The 27,822-nt window shown below is 38.2% G+C and overlaps 1 protein-coding gene across 2 annotated transcripts in view; it reads left to right on the plus strand.

Moving 5' to 3' along the window:
• lrba (LPS responsive beige-like anchor protein) overlaps positions 1-27,822 on the plus strand; it is a 202,997-nt gene that overhangs the window by 82,221 nt on the left and 92,954 nt on the right. For both annotated transcript variants that reach the window (XM_053231068.1, XM_053231069.1), the window contains 2 exons: positions 2,724-2,832; positions 16,442-16,608. In XM_053231068.1, coding sequence (XP_053087043.1) covers positions 2,724-2,832; positions 16,442-16,608 — 276 coding nt within the window. The remainder of the gene's footprint in view (positions 1-2,723; positions 2,833-16,441; positions 16,609-27,822) is intronic.

A 27,822-nucleotide genomic window follows, 5' to 3' on the forward strand; every position in this document is an offset into this window, starting at 1 on the left:
AGAGAAGAAAAGACATAGGGCGAGAGTTCCAGCAGGAAAGATCTGAAGTGAATCTCAGAGTTGAGTAGTTTTTGACCCCATGTTTGATTTTTTTAGACTTGATATCAGTACAGCTGTAATGTTTATGTTTATGTTTAAGATAAATGACCTTGACGGAAACAGAGCCACAGTAGCAGTGAATGCCTATGATGTTTTTGTGGGCGGAGTTGTGGGCGTAGTTATGGACAGGGAGTTGTCAACCCTCTCAAACTTTCTTTCGGGAAATAAATCTCTTTGCATGTTCGCTGTTTGCTAGTTTGTCTTTTTTATTTAAAGATTTTATCAAAGCTTCCAGTGAGTTATAAATAGATGTGGATGAATTCTTGATTCTGATTGGCCAGAAGGTGTTGATTAATTGTCTATAACAGCATCTTGGACAGTTTGTTTGACTATAATACAAACCACAGGGTTATTCGTAATATGTTACCGTTTCTATAGCAAAACAGGGACAGGGAATGTGTCTACTCCATGTAATCTAGGGCTAATAATAAAGGAACTTATGTAAATTGTACAGTCCTCAGAGATGAGTCTGTGGCCACGGTGACTTCCTGCAGCACACAGAAACCGGAGTTCTCTGTTAAAAGTCTCTGTAACATGAGAATTTTAGAACACTACAGTTTGCACTGATCAGCCATAACATTAAAACCACTGACAGGTGAAGTGAATAACATTGACTATTTCGTTACAATGGCACCTGTCAAGGGGTGGGATTTATTAGGCAGCAAGTGAACAGTCAGTTCTCGAAGTCGATGTGTTGGAAGCAGGAAAAATGTGCACACATGAGGATCTGAGCGACTTTGACAAGGGCCAAATAGGGAGGTCTAGATGACTTGGTCAGAGCATCACCAAAACGGCAGGTCTTGTGGGATGTTCCCGGGATGCAGTGGTTAGTACCTACCAAATGTGGTCCAAGGAAGGACAACCAGTGAACCAGCGACAGGGTCATGGGTACACAAGGCTCACTGATGTGCATGGGGAGTGAAGGCTAGCCCGTCTGGTCCAGTCCCACAGCAGAGCTACTGTAGCACAAATTGCTGAAAAATTTAATGCTGGCTCTTATAGAAAGGTGTCAGAACACACAGTGCAGCTTGATGTGTATGGGGCTGCATAGCCACAGACCGGTCAGAGTGCCCATGGTGACCCCTGTACACCCCCGAAACTGCCTACAGTGAGCATGTGAGCATCAGAACTGGCCCATGGAGCAATGGAAGAATGTGGCCTGGTCTGATGAATCATGTTTCTTTTACATCATGTGGAAGGTCGGGTGTGTGTGTCGCTTACCTGGGGAAGAGATGGCACCGGGAAGCACTAAGGGAAGAAGGCAAGCTGGCGGAGGCAGTGTGATGCTCTGGGCAATGTTCAGCTGGGAAACCTTGGGTCCTGGCATTCATGTGAATGTTACTTTGACACATACCACCTACCTAAACATTGCTGCAGACCAAGTACACTCCTTCATGGCAACAGTATTCCCTAATAGCAGTGGCCTCTTTCAGCAGGATAATGTGCCCTGCCACACTGTAAAAATTGTTCAGGAATGGTTTGAGGAAGATGACAGAGGTTTCAGGGTGTTGACTTGGCCTCCAAATTCCCCACATCTCAATCTGATCAAGCATCTGTGGGACGTGCTGGACAAACAAGTCTGATCCATTTAGTCCGATCCCACCTCGCAACTTACAGGACTTAAAGGATTAACATCTTGGAGTCTGTGCTTTGATGAGGTGGCATTTGGAACACAGCCATTGAGAAACAGAGTACTGTAAGAGTGATTACGCAAATGGGTCATTTTGGGCCTAGGAACATATAGGTTAAAAATGTGTGTGTGTGTATGTGTGTGTGTGTGTAAGGTCATAAAGTGAGTGAGCCGCAGCGTGAGCACTGTTATTGATGGCGTCTGCGCCTCTGCTCCCCCGCTGTCCGCTCTCGACACTCCAGTATCGAGTTTCTGCCTTTCATTCCTCCTCACACTCCCTCCATGCGTCCACTCTCTGTTATTCTTCCACTTTGCTCGGGCCATAGCCCCGTGACCCGCTGCGCGCAGCTCCGTCACCCCGCCCACTTTAAAGCACCGCCGCAAGACTGAAAACACCCGGTGAATACAATTTCAAACCGTGAACCACAAGGCCACATAAACGCCATACAATCAGTCCACTACGGAGGTGTTGCAAAACACACACCTTAATACCTTAATTACTAGTAAGTTACTTCTCTCTCTCTTTCTTTCTTTCTCTTCCACTCTGTCCCTCAGTCTGTCTTTTTCTTTGAGTCTTTTTTCTCTCTGCCTGGGATAAATAAAAGAGAAAGTGTGTGTGTGTGTGTGTGTATGCAAAACTGCTGTTTCACATGTAGCAACATGAGCAGGGTCAGGTTTACGGTCAGGGGCCAAAGGTCAGAGGTCACGGTTCTCTTCCTCTCTGAATATTTACAGATGCGTATCATTAACACATTAGTTAGCATTAGTGTGTGTGTGTGTAATCAGTGTGGCAAATGTCATTTTCTGCCTCTTTAACACACGCTGATATACACACACACACACACACACACACACGCACACACACTCATACATACAGACACATTACTGTGTATAAACCTGATTTCACACTCATTATCACCAATTCAGAAAAGCTTCCTCTCTCTCTCTCTCTCTCTCTCTCTCTCTCTCTCTCTCTCTCTCTCTCTCTCTGTAGGTTGCTGAGTCACACGATGAAGGATCACCTCGTCCGTGTTGCAAACGAAGCCGAGTTCATTCTGAGTAGACAGAGAGCTGAGGACATACACAAACATGCCGATTTTGAGGTACACACACACACACACACACACAGACACACACACACACATTTTCTGCCTCCTTGGACTGTGTGTATCTTGGCAATGCATTCTCTGTCTGCAGTTTGGACCTCGGCAGAGTGTAAAGCTCCACACACTCATGTCTCTGAATGTGATATCGTGATGTGTGTTTATTGTCCTCTTTAAACCTTTACATAAACATTATTACCTGTGTATGAGCCAATAGGAAACGAGTGGGCGGGGCTACAGGCTGAATATTACAGAATCACTTACATCTTTGGTGCAAAAAAGATTTTATACTACACACACACACACACACACACATTCATTTTAATGCACTGTCTGTCTCTCTCCCCCTGTCTCTTTGTTTTTCTCTCTCCGTCTGTCTCTTTCTCTGTCAGTCTGTCTGTCTGTCTCTCTCTCTCTCTCTCTCTCTCACACACACACACACACACACACACTTACACACACATACATTCTGTTTTGGGAGTACAAAACACTTCTCCACCCCTCTCTCTGTGGTACTAAAAGTAGAACCTGTGTGTGTGCGTGTGCGTGTGTGTGTTTTAAACCCTCTGGTTCTCTGTAGTAGTAAAATGTTACGCTTCCAGTAACTTTCAAGGCAGGGTCTCGCATGATGATCGTGACAAGAAAGAAAAAAAAAAAGACTGAAGGAGTGTGTGTGAGTGTGTGGCACTGAGCTCACGCTTTGCGGGTTCCTAATGAAATAAACACTGGGCAGATTAAAGGTACACAAACACACACACACACACACACACACACACATATACATACACAGCTCTAGTTTGACTGACAGCAGGTCTGGGTTTGTTGTTGTCTCATTAAAGGCAGTTATAGAAGTACAAGTGTTGTGACACTCTTGTGTGATTCTGTGTGTGTGTGTGTGTGTGTGTGTGTGTGTGACTGTCTATCTGTCTACATGTGTAAATACCACCATCAGTATGTAAAGTTTGGTAACAGACATATGTTTATTATGCTAGCTTCGATAGCTAAGCTTTCTTGGTCACCATGACGACAACCAGCGTACTACTACAACCCTGATTTATACTATACTACTTATCCTCCTCCTCTTCCTCATCTTCATCCTCTGCAGGGAATCTCATTAATACTGTATAATACTGAATTCACTGTAGCACTGTAGGGTCTGTGTATCCGTACTCCTGGGACAACCATTTCTCTCTCTCTCTCTCTCTCTCTCTCTCTCTCTCTCTCTCTCTCTCTCTCTCGCTCTCTCGCTTTTCCTCTCTTCCTCTCTTCCTCTCTGTCTCTCTCTCTCCCTCTTTCCCTCTCTCTCGCTCTCCTCTCTCTCCTCTCTCTTGTTTCTCTCGTCTCTCTCACTCTCTTCCTTCCTCTCTTCCTCTCTCCCCCTCTTTCCCTCTCTCTCTCTCCTGTCTCTCTCTCTCTCTCTGTAATTGGCCCCTGTGGTCTCATTGAGAGTGTTTCGCTCGCGTCTCAGTAAAAATCTGGAATATTGCTGACTTCAGGGGAAAATTGTCCACGGGACGTAATGAAGACATAGTGTGTCTGAAAGAAAAGATGAAATATTGTTTCATGAGTCCAAACACAAAAATCACTGGTGGTGACACCGGAGAGCCACTTCTACTTCTACTTCTACTTCTACCTTAACTAGTGCTCTCTGAATAAGTCTTTTTTATTTCACACAGTAATACACTCGTAATATTAACATGAGTTTGTTGTAAAATAACTACAGGTTTCTCTGTTTCTCTGCCTCACACTCAGAGGAACTGGGCATGCTTCATAGCACACTTCCTTCTTTCCTTCTTTCCTTCCTTCCTGACTCAGTGAGCTCAGCTCTGTAACTCGTCAGTAAAGATGGCACTGAGGTCACTCGCTGCACACGGGTCACTATGCGCTCACAAATTTGGTTTTCCTTCTCCGATCCTTTCCTGTCCTCTCTCTGTGATCAGATCCGATCCGATCAGCTCGTCACTCTTCCTCTCTCACTCCTCCTTCATTCAGAGAGATGTGACTCTCTCTGACCCTGAACACCAGTGTTTCAGAGATAAGTGTTCAGCTCATATTGCTCTATTGATTTTCCTCTGCCTTCATTTTGCTCTGCTACAATAAAACTAACAGCCGATGAAACTCGCCCCGGGGGGTGTCTGATAGCACGCACACACACACACACACACACACACACACACACACACACACACACACACGTACAAACACATCTTTACACTGCAAAAATCTGAGTGTGCAACCAGAAAGTGTTTTCATTTCAGCAGTTATCACTCAATTCTTTTCTCAAGTATAGTGTGTCCTTCCTTCCTTCCTTATTTCCATCCATCCATCCATCAATCATTTCTATCTTTCTTTCTTTCTTTCCTTAGTGCAGGTTTCATACTAGGTTTAGTTCACTCCACTGAAGTTTATTTAGTTTATCAGCTAGCTGAAGTTATTGTATGTTAGCAGACACACACACACACACACTTGCAGTATGAGATTGAGTTCTTGTGGTTGAGATAACTGTGAGAGACGGTTGGTCATGATGGAGACACAGATACACACCACACAAATCCAATTATCTTTTACTGTTCTCTCTCTGATACGGGAAAAGATCAGAGACAAACAGAGAGAGAGAGAGACAGAGAGAGAGAGAGAGAGAGAGACAGAGAGAGAGACAGACATGGTGATCTCTGCTTGTTTCATCTTTTCCTGTTCTCTGTCTCTCTTATCTGATAATCCTGATCTCAGTGAGTTAATTCAGTTGAAGTGGTTGCAGTGGTTTTGTGTGTGTGTGTGTGTGTGTGTGTGTGTGTGTGTGTGTGTGTGAGTAATTAAGGCTGCTGTGTGATGTGGTCATGTATTACTTTGGCACTCAACCAGGAGTCTTCCTTTTATCTTCCTCTCTCATTCTTTCATTTATTTATTTCTTCCTGCCTTCATCTGTCCATAGCTTTATTTCAAAGTGAAATAAGTGTAGTTTTGCTTTATTTTTTAAAAACTCTTTCAGATTAAAGGGTGAAATTTTCTCTCTGAAGTTCACTGAGGAAGCTAGCTGATGATGTCATAATGGGTTTTACAGCAGCTGACCAATCAGCAGCTTCAGTTAAACTAAATGGAACTACACACTCATTACAATCCTAACACACACTCATTATAACTACACACTCAGTACAATCCTACACACGCTCACTCTAATCACACACTCATTACAATCCTAACACACACTCATTATAACTACACACTCATTACAATCCTAACACACACTCATTATAACTACACACTCAGTACAATCCTACACACACTCACTCTAATCACACACTCATTACAATCCTAACACACACTCATTATAACTACACACTCATTACAATCCTAACACACACTCATTATAACAACACACTCATTACAATCCTAACACACACTCATTATAACAACACACTCATTACAATCCTACACACGCTCACTCTAATCACACACTCATTACAATCCTAACACACTCATTATAACTACACACTCATTACAATCCTACACACACTCATTATAACTACACACTCAGTACAATCCTAACACACACTCATTATAACAACACACTCATTACAATCCTACACACGCTCACTCTAATCACACACTCATTACAATCCTAACACACACTCATTATAACGACACACTCATTACAATCCTAACACACACTCATTATAACAACACACTCATTACAATCCTAACACACACTCATTATAACTACACACTCACTACAATCCTAACACACACTCACTCTAATCACACACTCATTACAATCCTAACACACTCATTATAACTACACACTCATTACAATCCTAACACACACTCATTATAACTACACACTCATTACTATCCTAACACACACTCACTCTAATCACACACTCATTACATTCCTAACACACTCATTATAACAACACACTCATTAAAATCCTACACACACTCATTATAACTACACACTTATTACAATCCTACACACACTCATTATAACTACACACTCATTACAATTCTACACACACTCATTATAACCACACACTCATTACAATCCTAACACACACTCATTATAACTACACACTCATTACAATCCTACACACACTCATAATAACTACACACTCATTACAATCCTAACACACTCATTATAACTACACACTCATTACAATCCTAACACACACTCATTATAACTACACACTCATTACAATCCTAACACACTCATTATAACTACACACTCATTACAATCCTAACACCCTTATTACAACTACACACTCATTGCAATCCTACACACACTCATTATAACTACACACTTATTACAATCCTAACACCCTCATTATAACTACACACTCATTACAATCCTACACACCATCATTACAACTACACACTCATTACAATCCTACACACACTCATTATAACTACACACTCATTACAATCCTAACACACACTCATTATAACTATACACTCATTACAATCCTAACACACACTCATTATAACTACACACTCATTACAATCCTACACACCATCATTACAACTACACACTCATTACAATCCTACACACACTCATTATAACTACACACTCATTACAATCCTACACACACTCATTATAACTACACACTCATTACAATCCTACACACACTCATTATAACTACACACTAATTACAATCCTAACACACACTCATTATAACTACACACTCATTACAATCCTACACACACTCATTATAACAACACACTCATTACAATCCTAACACACACTCATTATAACTACACACTCATTACAATCCTAACACCCTTATTACAACTACACACTCATTACAATCCTACACACCATCATTACAACTACACACTCATTACAATCCTACACACACTCATTATAACTACACACTCATTACAATCCTACACACACTCATTACAACTACACACTCATTACAATCCTACACACACTCATTATAAATACATACTCATTACAATCCTACACACCATCATTACAACTACACACTCATTACAATCCTACACACACTCATTATAACTACACACTCATTACAATCCTACACACACTCATTATAACTACACACTCATTACAATCCTAACACACACTCATTATAACTACACACTCATTACAATCCTACACACCATCATTACAACTACACACTCATTATAACTACACACTCATTACAATCCTACACACACTCATTATAACTACACACTCATTACAATCCTAACACACACTCATTATAACTACACACTCATTACAATCCTAACACACACTCATTACAACTACACACTCATTACAATCCTACACACCATCATTACAACTACACACTCATTATAACTACACACTCATTACAATCCTAACACACACTCATTATAACTACACACTCATTACAATCCTACACGCACTCATTATAACTACACACTCATTACAATCCTACACACACTCATTATAACTACACACTCATTACAATCCTACACACACTCATTATAACTACACACTCATTACAATCCTACACACACTCATTATAACTACACACTCATTACAATCCTAACACATTCATTATAACTACACACTCATTACAATCCTACACACACTCATTACAACTACACACTCATTACAATCCTACACACCATCATTACAACTACACACTCATTACAATCCTACACACACTCATTATAACTACACACTCATTACAATCCTACACACACTCATTATAACTACACACTCATTACAATCCTAACACACACTCATTATAACTACACACTCATTACAATCCTACACACACTCATTACAACTACACACTCATTGCAATCCTACACACACTCATTATAACTACACACTCATTACAATCCTACACACACTCATTACAATCCTACACACACTCATTATAACTACGCACTCATTACAATCCTAACACAAACTCATTACAATCATACACGCACCCATTATAACTACACACTCATTACAATTCTACACACACTCATAATAACTACACACTCATTACAATCCTACACACACTCATTATAACTACACACTCATTACAATCCTAACACACACTCATTATAACTACACACTCATTACAATCCTACACACACTCATTATAATCACACACTCATTACAATCCTAACACACACTCATTATAATCACACACTCATTACAATCCTAACACACACTCATTATAACCACACACTCATTACAATCCTAACACACACTCATTGCAGTCACACACTCATTACAATCCTACACACACTCATTATAACTACACACTCATTACAATCCTAACACACACTCATTATAACTACACACTCATTACAATCCTACACACACTCATTATAATCACACACTCATTACAATCCTAACACACACTCATTATAATCACACACTCATTACAATCCTAACACACACTCATTATAACCACACACTCATTACAATCCTAACACACACTCATTGCAGTCACACACTCATTACAATCCTAACATACACTCATTATAACTACACACTCAGTACAATCCTAACACACACTCATTATAACTACACACTCAGTACAATCCTAACACACACTCATTATAACTACGCACTCATTACAATCCTAACACACACTCATTATAAACACACACTCATTATAATCCTAACACACACTCATTATAAACACACACTCATTATAATCCTAACACACACTCATTATAACTACACACTCATTACAATCCTACACACACTCATTATAACTACACTACTACTTTCTTTCTTTCCTTCTTTCTTTAAATTGAATGATTTAAGTTCATACTTTCTTATGCTCTTTTCCTAGAACTAGCTTTTACACACTATTCCCAAAACAACTACAGAGTGAACGAGATGAATAAAAGGAATATTACATGAAAGAAGTATGTGTAAATAAAATAAATAAATAAACTGATCTAGTGAATAATTGTGTGATAATGTTTCAGTTAAACAGCATATGGACATTTTCATTGCTCATTCTCAGGCTTCGCTTTGCTTCTCTTTGTATACTGCATTTTTTCTCTCTCTCTCTCTCTCTCTCTCTCTCTCTCAGCGACACACTCATTTTTTTTCTCTCCGTCCTCTCCTCCATTTGTCTCTTTGTCTCCCCAAAAGGACGCGTTTAATTCCCAATTCTCTTGACCTTGAAGTCGTCGTCTCGATGATGGAAGAGGAGGAGGAAGACGAAGAGTCTGCCACACGTTCATTGTGAGCAGTCCATTAGAGAAAGCACGATGAACGAGGGATGCAGTGAGGGAGGTTGGGGGGAGAGAGGGACACAAGAAGCGATAGTTTTTGTGATAAGTTGTTTCGACTGCGTTAACCTTGATGGCCACTGTGACCGTCAAGGGCAGAGCACCCTCTCCATCTCTCTTGCCATCTCTTTCTCTCTCTCTCTCTTTCTCTGTCTGCACTCATTCATCCAGCACTCGTCTTCCTGTTGTCCACGAGGGCGAATCGATGCCGAGGTTGACAGGAACATCGTTCCAGAATTGAAGCGTCTGTCAAGTGACGCTGTTCCCTGACTTTTCTCGCTGTCGTACTTTTAAGGCATCATTTTTTTCTCCTCTGTCACTTTTCCCTAGTTCTCTCTCTCCCTTTCTCTCTCTCTGACCTCCTTTCGTTTTTTTTTTTTGTGTGTGAATTTCCAAAGCAGAGGCCTTTCAGTTTACTTCAAGAAACATTTCAGGTTTGTCCGTTCTGGCATTCATCCAAAAATATACACACTTATGCTACTCATCCTATGCCCCGCCCAATTCCACAAAAATACTTCATTGTTTCTATGGTAACAACTCAATTACATGGACCTACCACGTAATCTAAGCACACTGAACAGATTTTTAAAAAAGTATAATCATTGTTTTGGTGATGTTTTTGTAAGGAGATGTTTATTGAGCATTTATGGAAGGAGTCTCCAGTGTCAGCGCTTTGTAACAGCCTTTGCAGTTTCTCAGTAACGTGACAATCTGGTTTTTTTTTTCTTATTTATTTCAAAAGTGGAAAAAAAAGGAGAGTCCACTGAGAGAATGACTGTTTATAGCTGCTATAACGTAAGTGAGAACAGGAACTTGTTTGTGAATGTTATGCAACATTTTATGTAACACTAAACAGATAAAACTATGATGTTTTGTTAATCACTAAAAAACTGTAATGGTTTCCAATGCGCTGTGGTAGAAGAGGAATAAACCACTGTGTGACATGCTGTTATAGGAAAATAATCAACTTTGGGGTGGTAACAGGAACAGTGCTTTGAGCAGAGCTGCATCACACCACCCTGTTGTTGATTGTTTTTCCATAACAGCACGAGGTGTTTTATTCCTCACTTGTTGAATTTGATGTATTTTTCGTCAAAAGTGCTTTCATTCTTAGCTGGCTGTGATGGATTCATTGTTTCATGGATTCACAGATTTTTTTTGCTAGTTTTTAAGTTCTGTATTTTGTTACACTCCTGTTCTAAATTTGTGAGTTGTGCCTTAAAGCCTTTCTTCTCTGATGTTAATTTAAAAAAACAGGAATATTAAAATCAAAATCTCAAGCTATTGGTAGCACTTGATCAGATGGTTGGCCAATTTTTCCCTCAAAATAGATTCTCATTTTTTTTTCTCGTTCTTTTCTGTTTTTTGTATTTAATTCTGTCAGAGGAGACTATTAGTATTGTGCCAACTACTACTACTACTACTACTACTGTTACTATTATTATTATTATTATTACTGCTGCTGTTACTATTAATACTACTACTTCTACCACTACTACTATTACTATTATTACTATTAGTCTTATTACTACAACTATAACACAACTACTTCTACTACTATTACTATTATTACTCCTACTATTATGATGATTATTACTCCTTCTACTTTTTTACTACTATTCTACTATTACTGCTCCTATTCTACTATTACTGCTCCTATTTATATTTCCTTTATTTATTTTTTGTATTATTTTTCACTCTTTTTCTTCTTAACTTTTTCTTCATTACTTTTGTTATTTCTTATTGCTTGATATTTATTATAAATTCTGTTATTTTTATTTCTTTTCTTCTTTTTTTTGTCTTTTTGTGTCTGGATTTTAGCTGACATTAGCACTCGATTGCTGAATTTTAGCATTACATTATAGTGATACAGGTTTTAGCCAGGACGCTAATTTCAGTGTTCTGTATGCTTTTTCACTCTGAAGCATGAGCGATTGTTCAGATGATGTCATCGGGGTGTTTTTTTAAATGCTGTTTGAAGGTTTTCTGTGTGTGATTCTGTCAGAGGAAACAGTTGAAGATAATTACGCTGTCTCATGCCATTACACTCGTCTGTGACTCCTTGCTTCTTTTTTTTCATGTGCTCTGATAGGACAGGACGGACGCCTGCTTTCAAAGATTGTAAAAGATGTAAAGTGTATTTTTACATGCATTATAAGATCGCGGAATGACGTGTCATTGTTGGTTTAGCTGTTAGGAGCTTGTCGTGCGATTGGTTACGAGTCAGTGGGGTGTGATGTCATCACCTCTCGCTGTGTGTTTAGCTGGAAGTCGTTGAAGCTCGTTAAACCATGGGAGTGTTTCAGTGTGAGCTGATGAAGTGCCTGTTTACGGCCAGGCGTTTGAACTCATGATGGATCATTAATAACACGCTAATAAATGATGGCAAAAAACTTAAAACAAAACAAAGATCAAAGGCGTTTTCACTATTATTATTATTACTACTACTATTACTACCACTATTTATTATTACTAATATCACTACCACTTTTTATTACTATTACTACTACTGCTACCACTATTATTATTACTACTACTATTACTACCACTATTTATTATTATTACTACTATTACTACCACTATTATTATTATTACTACTATTACTACCACTATTATTATTATTACTAATATTACTACCACTATTATTATTATTACTACTATTACTACCACTATTATTATTATTACTAATATCACTACCACTATTATTATTATTACTACTATTACTACCACTATTATTATTATTACTACTATTACTACCACTATTATTATTATTACTAATATTACTACCACTATTATTATTATTACTAATATCACTACCACTATTTATTATTATTACTACTACTACCACTATTATTATTATTGCTACTATTACTACCACTATTTATTATTATTACTACTATTACTACCACTATTATTATTATTACTACTATTACTACCACTATTATTATTACTACTATTACTACCACTATTATTATTATTGCTACTATTACTACCACTATTTATTATTATTGCTACTATTACTACCACTATTATTATTATTACTACTATTACTACCACTATTTATTATTATTACTAATATCACTACCCCTATTTATTATTACTACTACTATTACTACCACTATTATTATTATTACTACTACTATTACTACCACTATTATTATTATTACTACTACTACTACCACTATTATTATTATTATTGCTACTATTACTACCACTATTATTACTACTAATATCACTACCACTATTTATTATTATTACTACTATTACTACCACTATTATTATTACTACTACTATTACTACCACTATTATTATTACTACTACTATTACTACCACTATTATTATTACTACTACTATTACTACCACTATTTTTAGTAGTACTAATATTACTACCACTATTATTATTATTATTACTACTATTACTACCACTATTTTTAGTAGTAGTAATATTACTACCACTATTATTATTATTACTACTACTATTACTACCACTATTATCAGTAGTACCAATATTACTTCCACTATTATTATTATTATTACTACTATTACTACCACTATTATTATTATTACTACTACTATTACTACCACTATTATTATTACTACTACTATTACTACCACTATTATTATTACTACTACTATTACTACCACTATTTTTAGTAGTACTAATATTACTACCACTATTATTATTATTATTACTACTATTACTACCACTATTATTATTATTACTACTACTATTACTACCACTATTATTATTACTACTACTATTACTACCACTATTATTATTACTACTACTATTACTACCACTATTTTTAGTAGTAGTAATATTACTACCACTATTATTATTATTACTACTACTATTACTACCACTATTATCAGTAGTACCAATATTACTTCCACTATTATTATTATTACTACTACTACTATTACTTGCACTATTATTATTACTACTGCTACTACTACTACATCTATTTCTTTATCTATATTTCCTTTATTAATTTGTTTCTTATTTTCCTTTCTTTTTCTTCTTCACTTTCATCATTTCTGTCTCATCATTTTTTAGTTCTCTTTCTTATTATTTATTTTTGTATTTTTCTTTTCTTTTGTTTGTTTTTCTGTCTTTCTTTCTTGTTCTTTAATCCTTGATTAAATTCCAGGTTAAGTGATAAACGTTCCAGATGTTTTGTTCTAATTAATTTTTTATCATTTTTTGTTCCATGTTCTCATGCTGCTCTTTTATTCCATTTTCTTTTCCAGATTTGATTTTATGTAGACTGGCGACTTTTAGTTTCTCTCTGTCCCATTTTTCCTGTGTTTGGATCACTCTGTCTGTTAGTGTGTGTGGGTGTGTGTGTGTGTGTGTGTATGTGAGCGTGAGTGTATGCTGTAAGGTCAATGTCCAGTTAAGCGCTGCAGGACGAGACACAGACTGATCGTTAGGAAAAGGCCGCCACTCGTCTCTATGGATTTGCTGTCATACGTGACGAGTCCACTGCCAAATTGGAGAGGAGGGCCATTTACAGAAAACACACACACACTCACAATGCTAATTGAATTTGGGTCTTACACACACTGACGGAATCACATTAGGAGAGATCGCAGAGCGACATTAACCTTTCAGCTTTATTGCTTTTTTACACAAAATTGTATGTTTTGTAGTGTTGTGTTGTGTTTTGTGTGTGTTTGTGTGTGTGTGTGTAGTTCGGTCTGCTTTTATCTCACACAGTATTCATTCTCCTGTAACTATTGCTCACTTGCTGAATCTATAAATAGATGTATTGTGTGTGTGTGTGTGTGTGTGTTGTAAGCAATACTTCTTCAATATATTAAATGACATTTTTATTACTATAGAATTAGAAAGAGAGATGACACAATACCACTTTTTTGTTCTTTTTTTTCAAAAAAAAATAACTTTTCCAAATCCAACTCCAATTTTCTCAATTTGTTAAAGAATCAGATTGAATTCGTTCTATTTTCACTCTGATGTACAATCCATCCATTGGTTTTTATTTTAACCGTTGCTGGTATCGGACCGATACAGATCCTGGGTATCAGATCACACAGCGTGTCATAGTCACCACCTCTGAACTTCCTCGCAGGTCTTGAAGACAGCATTAACACTGACACGGAGTTGTTTAATTCTCCGGAGTTTTTCCTCGTAATATAGAAACTCTGGAATTGCACGCTGCAGTTACTTCACTCCTTTTCTTTCTTTCTTCCTTTTTTCTCTCTGTTGTTATGCGTTTTCTGCATCCGTCCTAGATTCTCATCATATCTCATATATCTTATATCTCAAGACCGAGTGGTAGAACGTTTGTAGGATTTATATGGAGTTATCATCATAACCAGCAGTTCTGTTTGTTCACTTTCTTTTTTCTTGCTTTCTAATCCTTTATCATAAATTTTAAAAAAGAAAAAAATTTACTTAAAAAAGCTTCTGCAAAATTAATATCTATTTTCTAAAGCTGTATATGAACTGCCTCTATCTCTTTATATGTTTTATATTTCTGTTTCACAAGCTGTATATGATTTTTTAATGCATGTTTCCTTTTTATTTGTCTTATTTTTTTAATATTTTTTGTCTCTTCTCTTCTTTTTTCTTTTTTCTTTTTTTTTTTGCCTTTTTCCTGCTTTCTAATCCTTAATAAATGATCATAAATTAATATATTTTATAGTGTTTAACAACAAATACAAGAGAAAAGGAATTTAAAAGTTACTTTTAAAAAGATTATGCAAAATTTAAGCTCTACCTTTGCCACCTCTATCGTTCTATATTTTCTTCTCTCTCTCTCACTTCTTTGTGTCTCCTTTGTAAAGGATAACACACTTGTTTTTATCAGCCGTTCTCTGAGCTATTCTGTTATTCCAATGTGTTTCAGTCCAGAGTCTTTCTGGTAACACATTGTGACAGAGAAACATGCGCCCCGGTGCATTCTGGGTATTTTGCACATTATTTTGGCATAGCCTAAAGGCATTAGCAAATACGTGTCCAGTGTTATTAATCACCGTGACAACGGCTTGGAAATGACCCACAGTTCCATTTGTTTCCTGTGTGTGTAGGGTTACACAGGCACACACACACACACACACACAAATGCATACAAACGCACACAAATACACACACATACTGGTTAGGTAAATAACGTAGCAGCTAACTAGCGAGGCTCACTCACTGGTTGTAAGGTAATATTATGTTAGCTAGCGGAATGTTACCATGACAACAAGAGATGGACAAATATAGATAGAAAAAGTAGAGAGGTAGAGGGGTGGAGACAGACAGAAAAAGAGTGGCAGACGGAAAGAGAGATGGCGTAGAACACAGAAGGTGTGATGCTATCTGTGATAATAATATTTGGTCTGTGTGTGTGTGTGTGTGTGTTTGCAGTCTCTCTGTGCTCAGTACACTTCAGAGAAGCGTGAAGAAGAGAAGATGTGTGACCACCTGATCCGAGCTGCCAAATACCGAGATCACGTGACCGCGACACAGCTCATCCAGAAGATCATCAACATCCTGACTGACAAACATGGAGCCTGGGGAAGCTCCGCCCACAGGTAACACACCTGAACACAAGTCACACACCTGAACACGGGTAGCATATCTGTTTAGGTCTGCGGTAACCCTTCTGCAAAGAAGGAATACACTTCTCTATAAGTAACACACCTCGACACAGGTACACACCTGTCCATAAGTAACACACCTGCACACAGGTACACACCTGTCCATAAGTAACACACCTGTCCAAAAGTAACACACCTGGACACAGGTACACACCTGTCCCTAAGTAACACACCTGTCCATAAGTAACACACCTGGACATAGGTACACACCTGGACATAGGTACACACCTGTCCATAAGTAACACACCTGTCCAAAAGTAACACACCTGGACACAGGTACACACCTGTCCCTAAGTAACACACCTGTCCATAAGTAACACACCTGGACACAGGTACACACCTGTCCCTAAGTAACACACCTGGACACAGGTACACACCTGTCCAAAAGTAACACACCTGTCCATAAGTCACACACCTGGGCACAGGTACACATCTGTCCATAGGTAACACACCTGGACACACACATATGCATAAATAACACACTTGTCTATAGGTAACACACCTGGACACAGGTAAAATTCCAGAAATAGGTAATACCTGTATATAGGTAACACTTGCCTATAGGTAACACCTGTCTATAGGTAACACACCTCTCTATAAGTAACACCTGTCTATAGGCAACACACCTGAACACACATAACACCTGTCTATAAGTAACACCTGTCTATAGGCAACACACCTGTCTATAAGTAACACCTGTCTGTAGGCAACACACCTGAACACACGTAACACCTCTCTATAGGTAACACACCTGCCTATAAGTAACACCTGTCTATAGGCAACACACCTGTCTATAGGTAACACACCTGTCTATAAGTAACACCTGTCTGTAGGCAACACATCTGAACACACGTAACACCTGTCTATAGGTAACACACCTGTCTATAAGTAACAGCTGTCTATAGGCAACACACCTGAACACACATAACACCTGTCTATAGGTAACACACCTGTCTATAAGTAACACCTGTCTATAGGCAACACACCTAAACACACATAACACCTGTCTATAGGTAACACCTGTCTATAGGCAACACACCTGTCTATAGGTAACACACCTGTCTATAAGTAACACCTATCTGTAGGCAACACACCTGAACACACGTAACACCTGTCTATAGGTAACACACCTGTCTATAAGTAACACCTGTCTATAGGTAACACACCTGTCTATAAGTAACACCTGTCTATAGGTAACGCACCTGTCTATAGGTAACACATCTCTCTATAAGTAACATCTGTCTATAGGTAACGCACCTGTCTATAGGTAACACATCTCTCTATAAGTAACACCTGTCTATAGGTAACACACCTGTCTATAAGTAACACCTGTCTATAAGTAACACCTGTCTATAGGTAACACCTGTCTATAGGTAACACCTTTTTAGAAGTGTGTTACGTGTATTCAGGTGTGTTAGTTAGAGAGTGGTGGTAACACACCTGCGCTTAGTAGCTTAGCTGCTCCGAGAAAGACACATGATGATGTAATACACATGTAAATACACGTACACATATAGTGTGTGTGTTCTGCCTTTCACATCTTTCTCCTTCCATAGTGCAGCGTTTGTTTTTGTAGTCCAGTGACGATTCTGTCTCACATACACACATACACACATACACACACACACACAAAGCCTATGAGACCTGTGAAGCATGTCTGCTTCTCTCTGATCAGAAGGTTTCTCTCTCTCTCACACACACACACACACACACACTCTCTCTCTCTCTCTCTTCCTGCCTTTCATCTTTACCCAGCTTTGTGTAATTCTCTATAGTGTGTGTGTGTGTGTGTGTGCGTGCGTGCACTCACCTCTGTGTAACAAGGTTACAAATGGCTGCAGTAACTGTGTGTGATAGGTGCATTGTGATGCAGACGTGTGTGTGTATGTGTGTGTGGGCTGAAATAGGGTTACGGTACAGGGCAGATCTCTCGCTGTAGTTACCTACTTTTGCTCTGTAAAATATAGTAAACAGCAATATTATCTACATAACAACTAGCTCAGTACTGCTTACCTCAGCAGAACCTTTACTGTTCTTAGAAAGGCAGGAAACATCTCTCTCTCTCTCTCTCTCTCTCTCTCTCACTCTGTCTTGCTCTGTCTCTGTTGCTCTATGTCTCTCTCTCACTCTTTCTTTCTCCATCTGTCTCTCTTATTCTGTCTCTCTTACTCAATTTCAATTTCTGTGTCTCTCTTTCTTCATCCTGTGAGTCTTTTTCTATTTCTGTTGCTCTCGCTCTCTTTCTTTCTCTGTCTCTTGCTTTCTGGCTCTTTCTCTTTCTGTCTCTCTCTCTTTATTCAGTCTGTGAAAGTTTTAATAAACTTGCAATTATAACATAATAAAGTGCACACACACACACACACACACACACACACTTTAATTAAAATAGCCTGCTGAAATATTAATGTTGTTTTGGTCTCCTGAGGATGAAGTGCATTCGTCTCGCTGCGTAAAATGTGCTTTAATCCCAGCACTCTGTTTTATTCACACACACACACACACACACACACACACACACACACGGGGGAAACAGTACGCTGATGTGAGTCATTTATTTTCAGCATAAAGAAACATTAAGAGCGAAATTGAATGCTAAAGTCAACACGTGGTTAATAATGTGAAAAGATATTTGGCGAACACTGACAGAGCAGGTAATATAATAGTGATTAATAATTAATGAATTTATAATAAATCAAGTACAAAAGTACAAAAGTCTCATTAAAAATGCTTAGAATAATAACTTAGAATAATAACTTAGAATTATAAATCCCAGCACACACAATTATTATATTATTATTTTTTAATAATTGGTAGATAAAGTTGTATAATTATTATATTGAATTGTCGTGTTAGAATTGATTATTGGTTACTAGACAGAATCTGAATTATCGTTTGATTCTGTAATTATTAGCTAGTAGCTTGACTTACCTAGATTGTGATATGCTAAGTGCTATTTAGCATATTAGCTAGCATGCTACGTAGGGCCTGTGTGCTCCGTTAAAAAAAAAACAGAAGTTTTTTGAAGTAATGGATTTTAATAATGCTTCTGGGTGAGACACAGCTGAGGTCTGAGTTCATTTACACTGAATAGTTTGAGTAGTGTGTGTGTGTGTGTGTGTGTGTGTGTGTGTGCGGTGATTTAAAGGTGTTTTGGGTGAAATATAATTCCTTAGGTCCACGCTGCTTAGTGGAAGTGAGAAGAAGTTTTATCGTGCAGCCAGACCTCTACACTCGAGCTGTATAAATCAGAATAAGCGCCTCTTTAAGCACTCGTTCTTCTCTCACACTCTCCCTTTCCTTTTTCCTCTCTGTCTCTCCGTCTTCACTCGTTTAACCCTCTGTAGATGTCAGCGCACTGTTACAATCACACTCGGGTCAGATTGAGCCCTGGTGTCAGTGGGCTGACTGTAAATGAGATGTTTCCAGGTTGAGACTTTTCGTTCTCATAAGTCCGTTCTCTAAGGAACATCGTTAAAAAAAAAAGTTACGCTAAACTACAGAGTAGATGCGCGCTTCCTGAAGGAAATACAAAATAAGGCCAAGAAGGAAAAAGAATTTTTAAAAAGTAAAAAGAACCTAAAAGAGTAAATTAAAGAAAGTAAATAAAATTTGTGTATCTGTCTGTCTCTCTGTCTGTCTGTGTCTGTGTCTGCCTCTGTAATAGACATATACGTCTATCTATCTGTATGTTTGTCTGTCTATCTGTGTGTCTATCTATCTGTCTCCGTAAAAGACATATCTGTCTCTGTCTGTCTATCTGTCTGTCTGTCTGTCTATGTGTCTATCTATCTGTCTCTGTAATAGACATATCTATCTGTCTGTCTATCTGTCTATCTGTCTGTCTGTCTGTCTATCTATGTGTCTATCTATCTGTCTCTGTAATAGACATATTTGTCTGTCTCTCTGTCTATCTGTCTCTCTGTCTGTTTGTCTGTCTGTCTGTGTCTTGTGTCTGCCTCTGTAATAGACATATCTATCTATCTATCTATCTGTCTGTCTGTCTGTCTGTTTGTCTATCTATGTGTCTATCTATCTGTCTCCACAAAAGACATATCTATCTATCTGTCTATCTATCTATCTGTCTGTCTGTCTGTCTATCTATCTATCTATCTATCTATCTATCTGTCTGTCTGTCTGTCTGTCTATGTGTCTATCTATCTCTTTCTGTAATAGACATATCTGTCTGTCTATGTGTCTATTTGTCTGTATCTGTAATAGACACATCTTTCTGTCTGTCTGTCTCACTGTCTATTGTAATGTCTAGAAATAGTCTGTCTGTCTGTCTGTCTCTGTAATAGAAATGTCTATCTGTCTGTCTGTCTGTTTTTTCTTATCTAGACATAGTCTATCTCTCTCAATCTGTCTGCCTTTCTCTTCATATTTAGAAATTGTCTTTCTGTGTGTGTGTGTGTGTGTGTGTGTGTGTGTGTATGTGTGTGTATTAGAAGAAGATGTTTAGAACACAGTGTGATTCTCAGCTGTGCTAGAATGGTCCCGTCGTCACACTGTAACATTTGGAGTTCTAGTTTCTAAACTCTCATTCTAGAGCCCTCTCTGTGGTTCTCTTGGAAACAGCAAACACACACACACACACACACACACACACACATACCTCTAAAAGGAATAAGAACGGAGTAAACACAGAGGCGTTGTGTGCTTCAGCTCTCTGATGATGGACATTAATTAGTGATGGATGTGACGGAGGGAGAAAATGGCGGGAAAGTTCAAAGACGATGAACGTTTCCTTAGAGAGCGTTTACAGGAGCGCAGGATCACGTTACTGCTAAACGAGTGGAGCGAAAGAGAAAGCAGGCATTTCAGATTGAGTGGATCGTAAATTGTGATTCGGGTGCCCAGACGTGCGCGCACACACACACACACACACACACACACAGTGTGAGTTCACCTCATTATTAATGTATGTAAGCGGTAAAGCTATGCTAAAAATATCCAAATGCTCATCAACAATTCAATACGACGACCCACACATGCACACACACCCACACACACGATCGATTAACACACAGCACTGTGTAACACACTGCAAGAAAATTACACAATGTGAACATTACACTGACACAGCAAATAAAATGAACACAATGAAACAGAACACAGGAATAAATCACTGTCCACAACAACAAAAATATAAATAAAGAAAAAAAACTACAGCAGGCACACAACAAAACACATGAACACAACAAAACAAACAAACGATAGGAACCAAACACAACAACAAAACAACACACAAGAGGAAATGAACATAAACAAAACATGAACATGATACAACAAAATATATAAACAACAAAACATCAAATTACATGTACACAACAACACCACAACATGGCAAACACAATGACAAACAACATAAACAAAAAAAAAAACACAAAACCCACACACAGTGCAACAACAAAAATATAAACAACACTAAGGTAAAACAGCCGGTACAAAACTGTATGAACACAACAATAATACAAAAAACACAACAACGCAATACAAACACAAAACAAAAAACACACCAGCAAAACAGCAGGTACACAACAACAAAACAATAAACACAGCAGAACTGCAAAAATACACAACAGCATAAAAAGATACAGAACAGCAAAATGAAACGCAATCACTACGAACACAGCAAAAATACAACAGCAAAACAGCAAGTACACAACAAAACAATATGAACACAACAAAAATACGGAAAAACTTTAGGAACCAAACGCAACAACACAACAGAACACAATAAAAACATTATGAACACAGCAACAAGATTTATAAACAACAAAACAAATTGTACCCAACATCCAGTGGCACGTACACCACAACAGTAACAACACAATATGAACACAACACAATGACAAAAATATTTTTAAAAACCACAAAAGTAAAACAGCATCTACACAAACAAAATGAACACAACAACAAATCAAACAAACAAAACAGTATGAACCCAACACAACAACAAAATACAACAAACAAAAATACACAACAGGAAAAAACATGACAAAAAGCAGGTACACAGCAAAATAGTATGTGAAAAAAACAACAACAGAAAAACAATATGTATACAACAAAGCAACAAAAACACATCACACCAAAAAACACGAACACAACTTGTGTAATGGCAGCGTGTTAATTCTGAAAGTAAGTGTGTGTGTGTGTGTGTGTTTCATCCTCACTCTTTACACACATTACTAAACACCTCATACATCTCAGAGCCCTTATGCTAACAGCTACATTCCCCGTGTGGTGAAGTTTGATTGCTCTCTTTGTGACCAGGACAAAACGATCTCCATCCGTCAGTCTCTCACACTCTCACTCACACACACACACACGCCATTAGAACACGCATACACACACACCTCGAGCCTGGAGGAGAGAAAGGCCGCATCATTTACACACCCAACACACTGACCCTCATGAATAATGATGCTTTTCTCTAAAACCTGTTATCGTCTGGAGAGCGAGGGCATTCGTCAGTGTGTGTGTGTGTGTGTGTGTGTGTGCGTGTGTGTGTGTGTGTATGCGTCCTGATCCGATATTACACAGGAGTTCATTTCTGGCCCTGCAGATTACTATTTAAACGACAACGATATGACCTTTTCGGCGGCGCGAGACTTTCATACATCACGTTCCCGGCGCTTGTCGCGAGTGCGAGACTGTGAGTGCGCGAGTGCGAGCCTTTTCTCATTAGCGCCCCGCGCCACAGATAGCTCCATATCACCACAGATTATTTTCTTTGATTTGCATAAACCGTGTGTTTGTGGAAATTGAATAGATGAGTGGAATAATCTGTCACGCACACCGAGCGTTTTTTTCTGATGTTTTTTTTTTTTTTTTTTTTTCTTCTACTTCTTCTCTCTGACGTGCCGTTCCTCACACACACACACGCTCCGTAAGAGGTGGATTCGGGGTCACGACACGCAGGAAATGATGAATATCACACAATGAATGATTCTGTTTCACTTCGCAATCTCACACACTCCAGTGCTAAGCGGATTCCTTTTGCATAATAGTTTTTAAATGTGAATTTTTGTGTATTAATCAGCATCAGAAGGGGGAGGGGCAGGGGGCGTGTCCCGTCAGGTGAAATCCCTGATTAAAAACCGTACCAAAAAAAATGACATCTACAAGCAGTTTAATGTAGAGAAAGAAACCTTTGCAAAAAAGAAACGTAGAGAAAAGTCACACAGTTTTTACACACGTGTTGTTTAGACGTGTCGTGCACATGCTTTTGTTTTTACACGTTACTTTTTTTGTGATTGGTTTATTTTTACACATGCAGGGCATTTGTTTTTATTTTCCCCATATATGAATTATTTTATTTTTTGTGATTTTTTAGAGGTTAATTTTTACACACATAGGGTGTTTTTTGTTTTGTTTTTTTACGTGATTTTTTTTTTTGTACACGTAATTTTTTCCAGATGTTTTTTCACCTATAGAGATTCTTTTCCTCGTTTTTTTTTTTGTTTTTTTTTTTCACGTGACTTTTCTTTGACATTTTATTTTTCACGTGTTTTTTTTGGATGTTTATTTCTCCACATGTAATTTTTTTCCAGATGTTTTTTCACTTATAGAGATTCTTTTTCATGTGACTTTTCTTTCAGATCTTTATTTTTCACATGTAATTTCTTTCAGATATTTATTTTTCCACATCCATTTTTTCCCTGCGTGTGATTTTATCTTGCGTGCACGAGAAATGCAAATGAGGCTTAATTACCGCATCTTTGATATCACACACCCTCCAATTAACAGCGATTACACACACCCATCACACAAAAGGGACACGCGTCTCACGCGATAATTCACTCCCTCGGATCGGCTCACGTGTGTTCAGATGTTGCGCTGTATATGGTAGTGTTCCTGTACCAGCAGGTCAGATTAGCCAGGTTCTGACGATTACACCGAAAATCATCCTTCAAGTAATTAATAAAATAAAGATGGATGACGAAAAGATACAGAGGGAAAAAAGGAAGAAGAGGAAAGGAAAAATAAAAAAGGGAAAATAAATCACATGCAGAAGAGAAAGTAAGATAAACGGAGGGAGAATATTAAGAAAAAGACAAGAAAATGCATGGAAGGAAAACATAACATGGATGAAAGAAAAGAAAAAGAAGACTAGTAAAAGTGAAAAGAAGAACAAAAAGAGAGTTATGGAGGAGAAAAAGGAAAGAAAGGGCATGTAAAAAAAGGCATCAGTGCAGAAAGATACGATGGAGGGACAAGTTTTATGTGTCTCTCTGTAGCATTGTGCTGTCGCTGCAGAAATCTGTCTCTCTCTCTTCATCTGTCTGTCTCTCTCTCTCTCCCTCTCTCTCTCTCTCTCTCTTGCTCCCTCTCTGTGTCGGAAAGATAAAGGAGATTTTTTGGTAAATGGTGAAAGTGCTGAAATAAATGAGCAGGAGGAAAACGACTGCAGCACAGAGAGCACCATCTATCACACACACACACACACACACACACACACACACAGAGCATACGACCTGTGACACACTGCTGAGGGGTTCAAGCTGAAGGAGAGAATCAGTACTACCCTGATATTACACAGAGAGAGAGAGAGAGAGAGAGAGAGAGACATGTGTGATGGAAAAAAAAGAAATTTGAAAGTGTGAAACGAAGGAAGAGAGAAAGTAAAACGAGGAGAGACTAAAACGTGATGAGAGATAACGTAAGAGAAAGAAAGAGAGACACACGGATGGACATAAGCACATTTGAAGAAAAAGAAAGAAAAAGAAAGAAAGGAAATTAAGAAGAGACTGTAAGAAAAGAAAGGAGAGACAGAAGAAGGATGAGAAACAAACAGAAAGGAAAAATTCAGAAAAGAGAGCGACAGAGCGACGTAGATGTGGGAAAGATAAGGGAAAGAAACGAGAACAGAAGAGAACGACAGAAGGAGGAGAGAGTTTCAGCATTGTATTGATCACGCTCTTATTATCACAGCCATAAACACTGCAGCATATGAGACGTGTGTGTGTGTGTGTGTGTGTGTGTAATAGTGTTTGCTGGTGCTTTGTATTGGTGGATTCTATTACAGAGATAGGTGTAGGGGCTTGAAAAGCGATAACGCACAGGATACACACACACACACACTCACACACACTAATGATGGGATTCCGACTCTCTACAGTGAATCACTGAAATTGAAGTTGTGTTTATCATTTTAATTTCAAATTGCTCGATAAAATATTACTCCACCTTCTGATGTAAAATTCCCAAGATGCATTTCAGTCACACTGTATGTGATTAATGACGCTGAAGACTGATGAACTTTCAGCCAAACCGTCACAGAAGCTATTCCAGTTAAAAGATTCACCTGAAAGAGTCAAATAACCTCAAATGCAGTATCCCAATTCGCCTACTATCCATCCTAAATAATATTCGAGATTCAAAGTCTAATAGACTGGGTGGTCTACTATTTCCTGTTTGTTTACGGTGAAAGTGTGTGAACGTTCTCTTCCGCTACATGACGTGTTAGTTAGTACGTCCCAGTACCTGCATTTTATTTTGCTACACAGTCAAAAGTATGTACTTTTTCTTCACAAAAAAGTACATACTTTTAGTAGCCGAATTGGGACGCAGCAAAAGAGTCATGATTGAGTTGACAGTTTGAGTTTCACGATTCTCTAATGTCATTAATCAGATACACATTTAAAAAACCTGATCTAGTGCAGTTAAAAGAATCACCTCAGAGAGTCATGAACGAGTCGAAGTTTGAGGTGATCCGACTCATTGAGGTGATTCTTTTCACTTCTTTTCACAGATTCTTTTCTTGATCACAGTTGCACTGAATCTGATTAACGACTGGTGAATTTTCAGACAAACTTTCACAAGGTCTATTCCAGGTAGCAGAATCACCTCTAAGAGTCGAATCGCCTTTAAGTGACGAATCACCTTCAAGAGTCGAATAATCTTCAAGAGTCAGATGACATCTAAGAGTCGAATCACCTCTAAGAGTTGACTCGTTCATGAATGACACATGACTAGTGCACACACAAACACGCGCGCTAACATATGGACATCATCAGCTGTTCAGAAGCTGTTAATATGTTGTGGTTCGACACTCTGTTTCTGTTTCCTGCCACCGTGCTGTATAAACTCACACACACATTGTGCTGTGTTTTCATTACTGCATAGTTTAATCCCCTACACACCCACACACACATATACACACACACAAAATATTCCGGAGATTTGTGGTAACTAGCACGCTGTCTGGTAATCAACACACAAAATGAGTGTTAGCATGCAAATATATGATGATCCACACACACACACACGCACTCTCACTTGCAAAGTTTGACGATCCACAGACACACAAATGTACACACACAGTAGGAGTTAGCACGCTAGCTAATGTCTACACGCTAATCCGTGTTTACTTCTCAAGTCTCCAGGTGGACGAAGAGGAAAAATGAGATGACTAGCATAAAGACAGCTGCTCTCTCTCTCTCTCTCTTTCTCTCTGTGTCTTCCTCTCTCTCTCTCACTCTCTCTCTCTCTGGGATGTTTGTACGTGCCTCTCGAGTGTTTATGGCTAAAGCCAGCCATTAATGGCGCTCGTTATGAAGCTAACATAAATAGCCGCTGGCTGATCTTTCTGTTATGACATACTGTAATGCTTTAAGCATTTTTTTCTCTGTGTGTGTGTGTGTGTGTGTGTGTGTGTGTGTGTGTGAAAAACCTTATAAACCCATTTATGGCTTTCACAGGTCAGAGTGTGTAAGAGGAGGACTCGCATCAGAGAGAATGATAAACGGCAGGAACGATGTCAATCTGTTAATCCCTAATAAAGCGGAGACGAGCCGCCTCCTCTCACACACGCAATGCAAGCAATGCAGTGTTCACACGTACAAAACGTGTGCCAAAGAACAGAATAACAGGGAACAGGGAGAGAATGTACAGAAAGGAAAAAGAGAAAAAGCAAGAAACAAAGAAAGAACTGAAAGAAGGAAGCAAAAAATTAATGGAAGGACAAGAAAGAAAGGGTGAAAATAAATGCAAAATAAAGAAAGAATAAAATGAAGTATAAAAATGAATGACAAAGAAAACTAGAACAAAGTAAAGAAAAATAATAAAAGAGAGAAAAGAATAAGGAGGAACATTAATAATAGGATAATTGGATTGGAAAGAGGGAAGTAAGGAAGAAGTGAACAA

The sequence above is a fragment of the Pangasianodon hypophthalmus genome, chromosome 28, assembly GCF_027358585.1.
Source record: "Pangasianodon hypophthalmus isolate fPanHyp1 chromosome 28, fPanHyp1.pri, whole genome shotgun sequence".
Classification (NCBI taxonomy): domain Eukaryota; kingdom Metazoa; phylum Chordata; class Actinopteri; order Siluriformes; family Pangasiidae; genus Pangasianodon; species Pangasianodon hypophthalmus.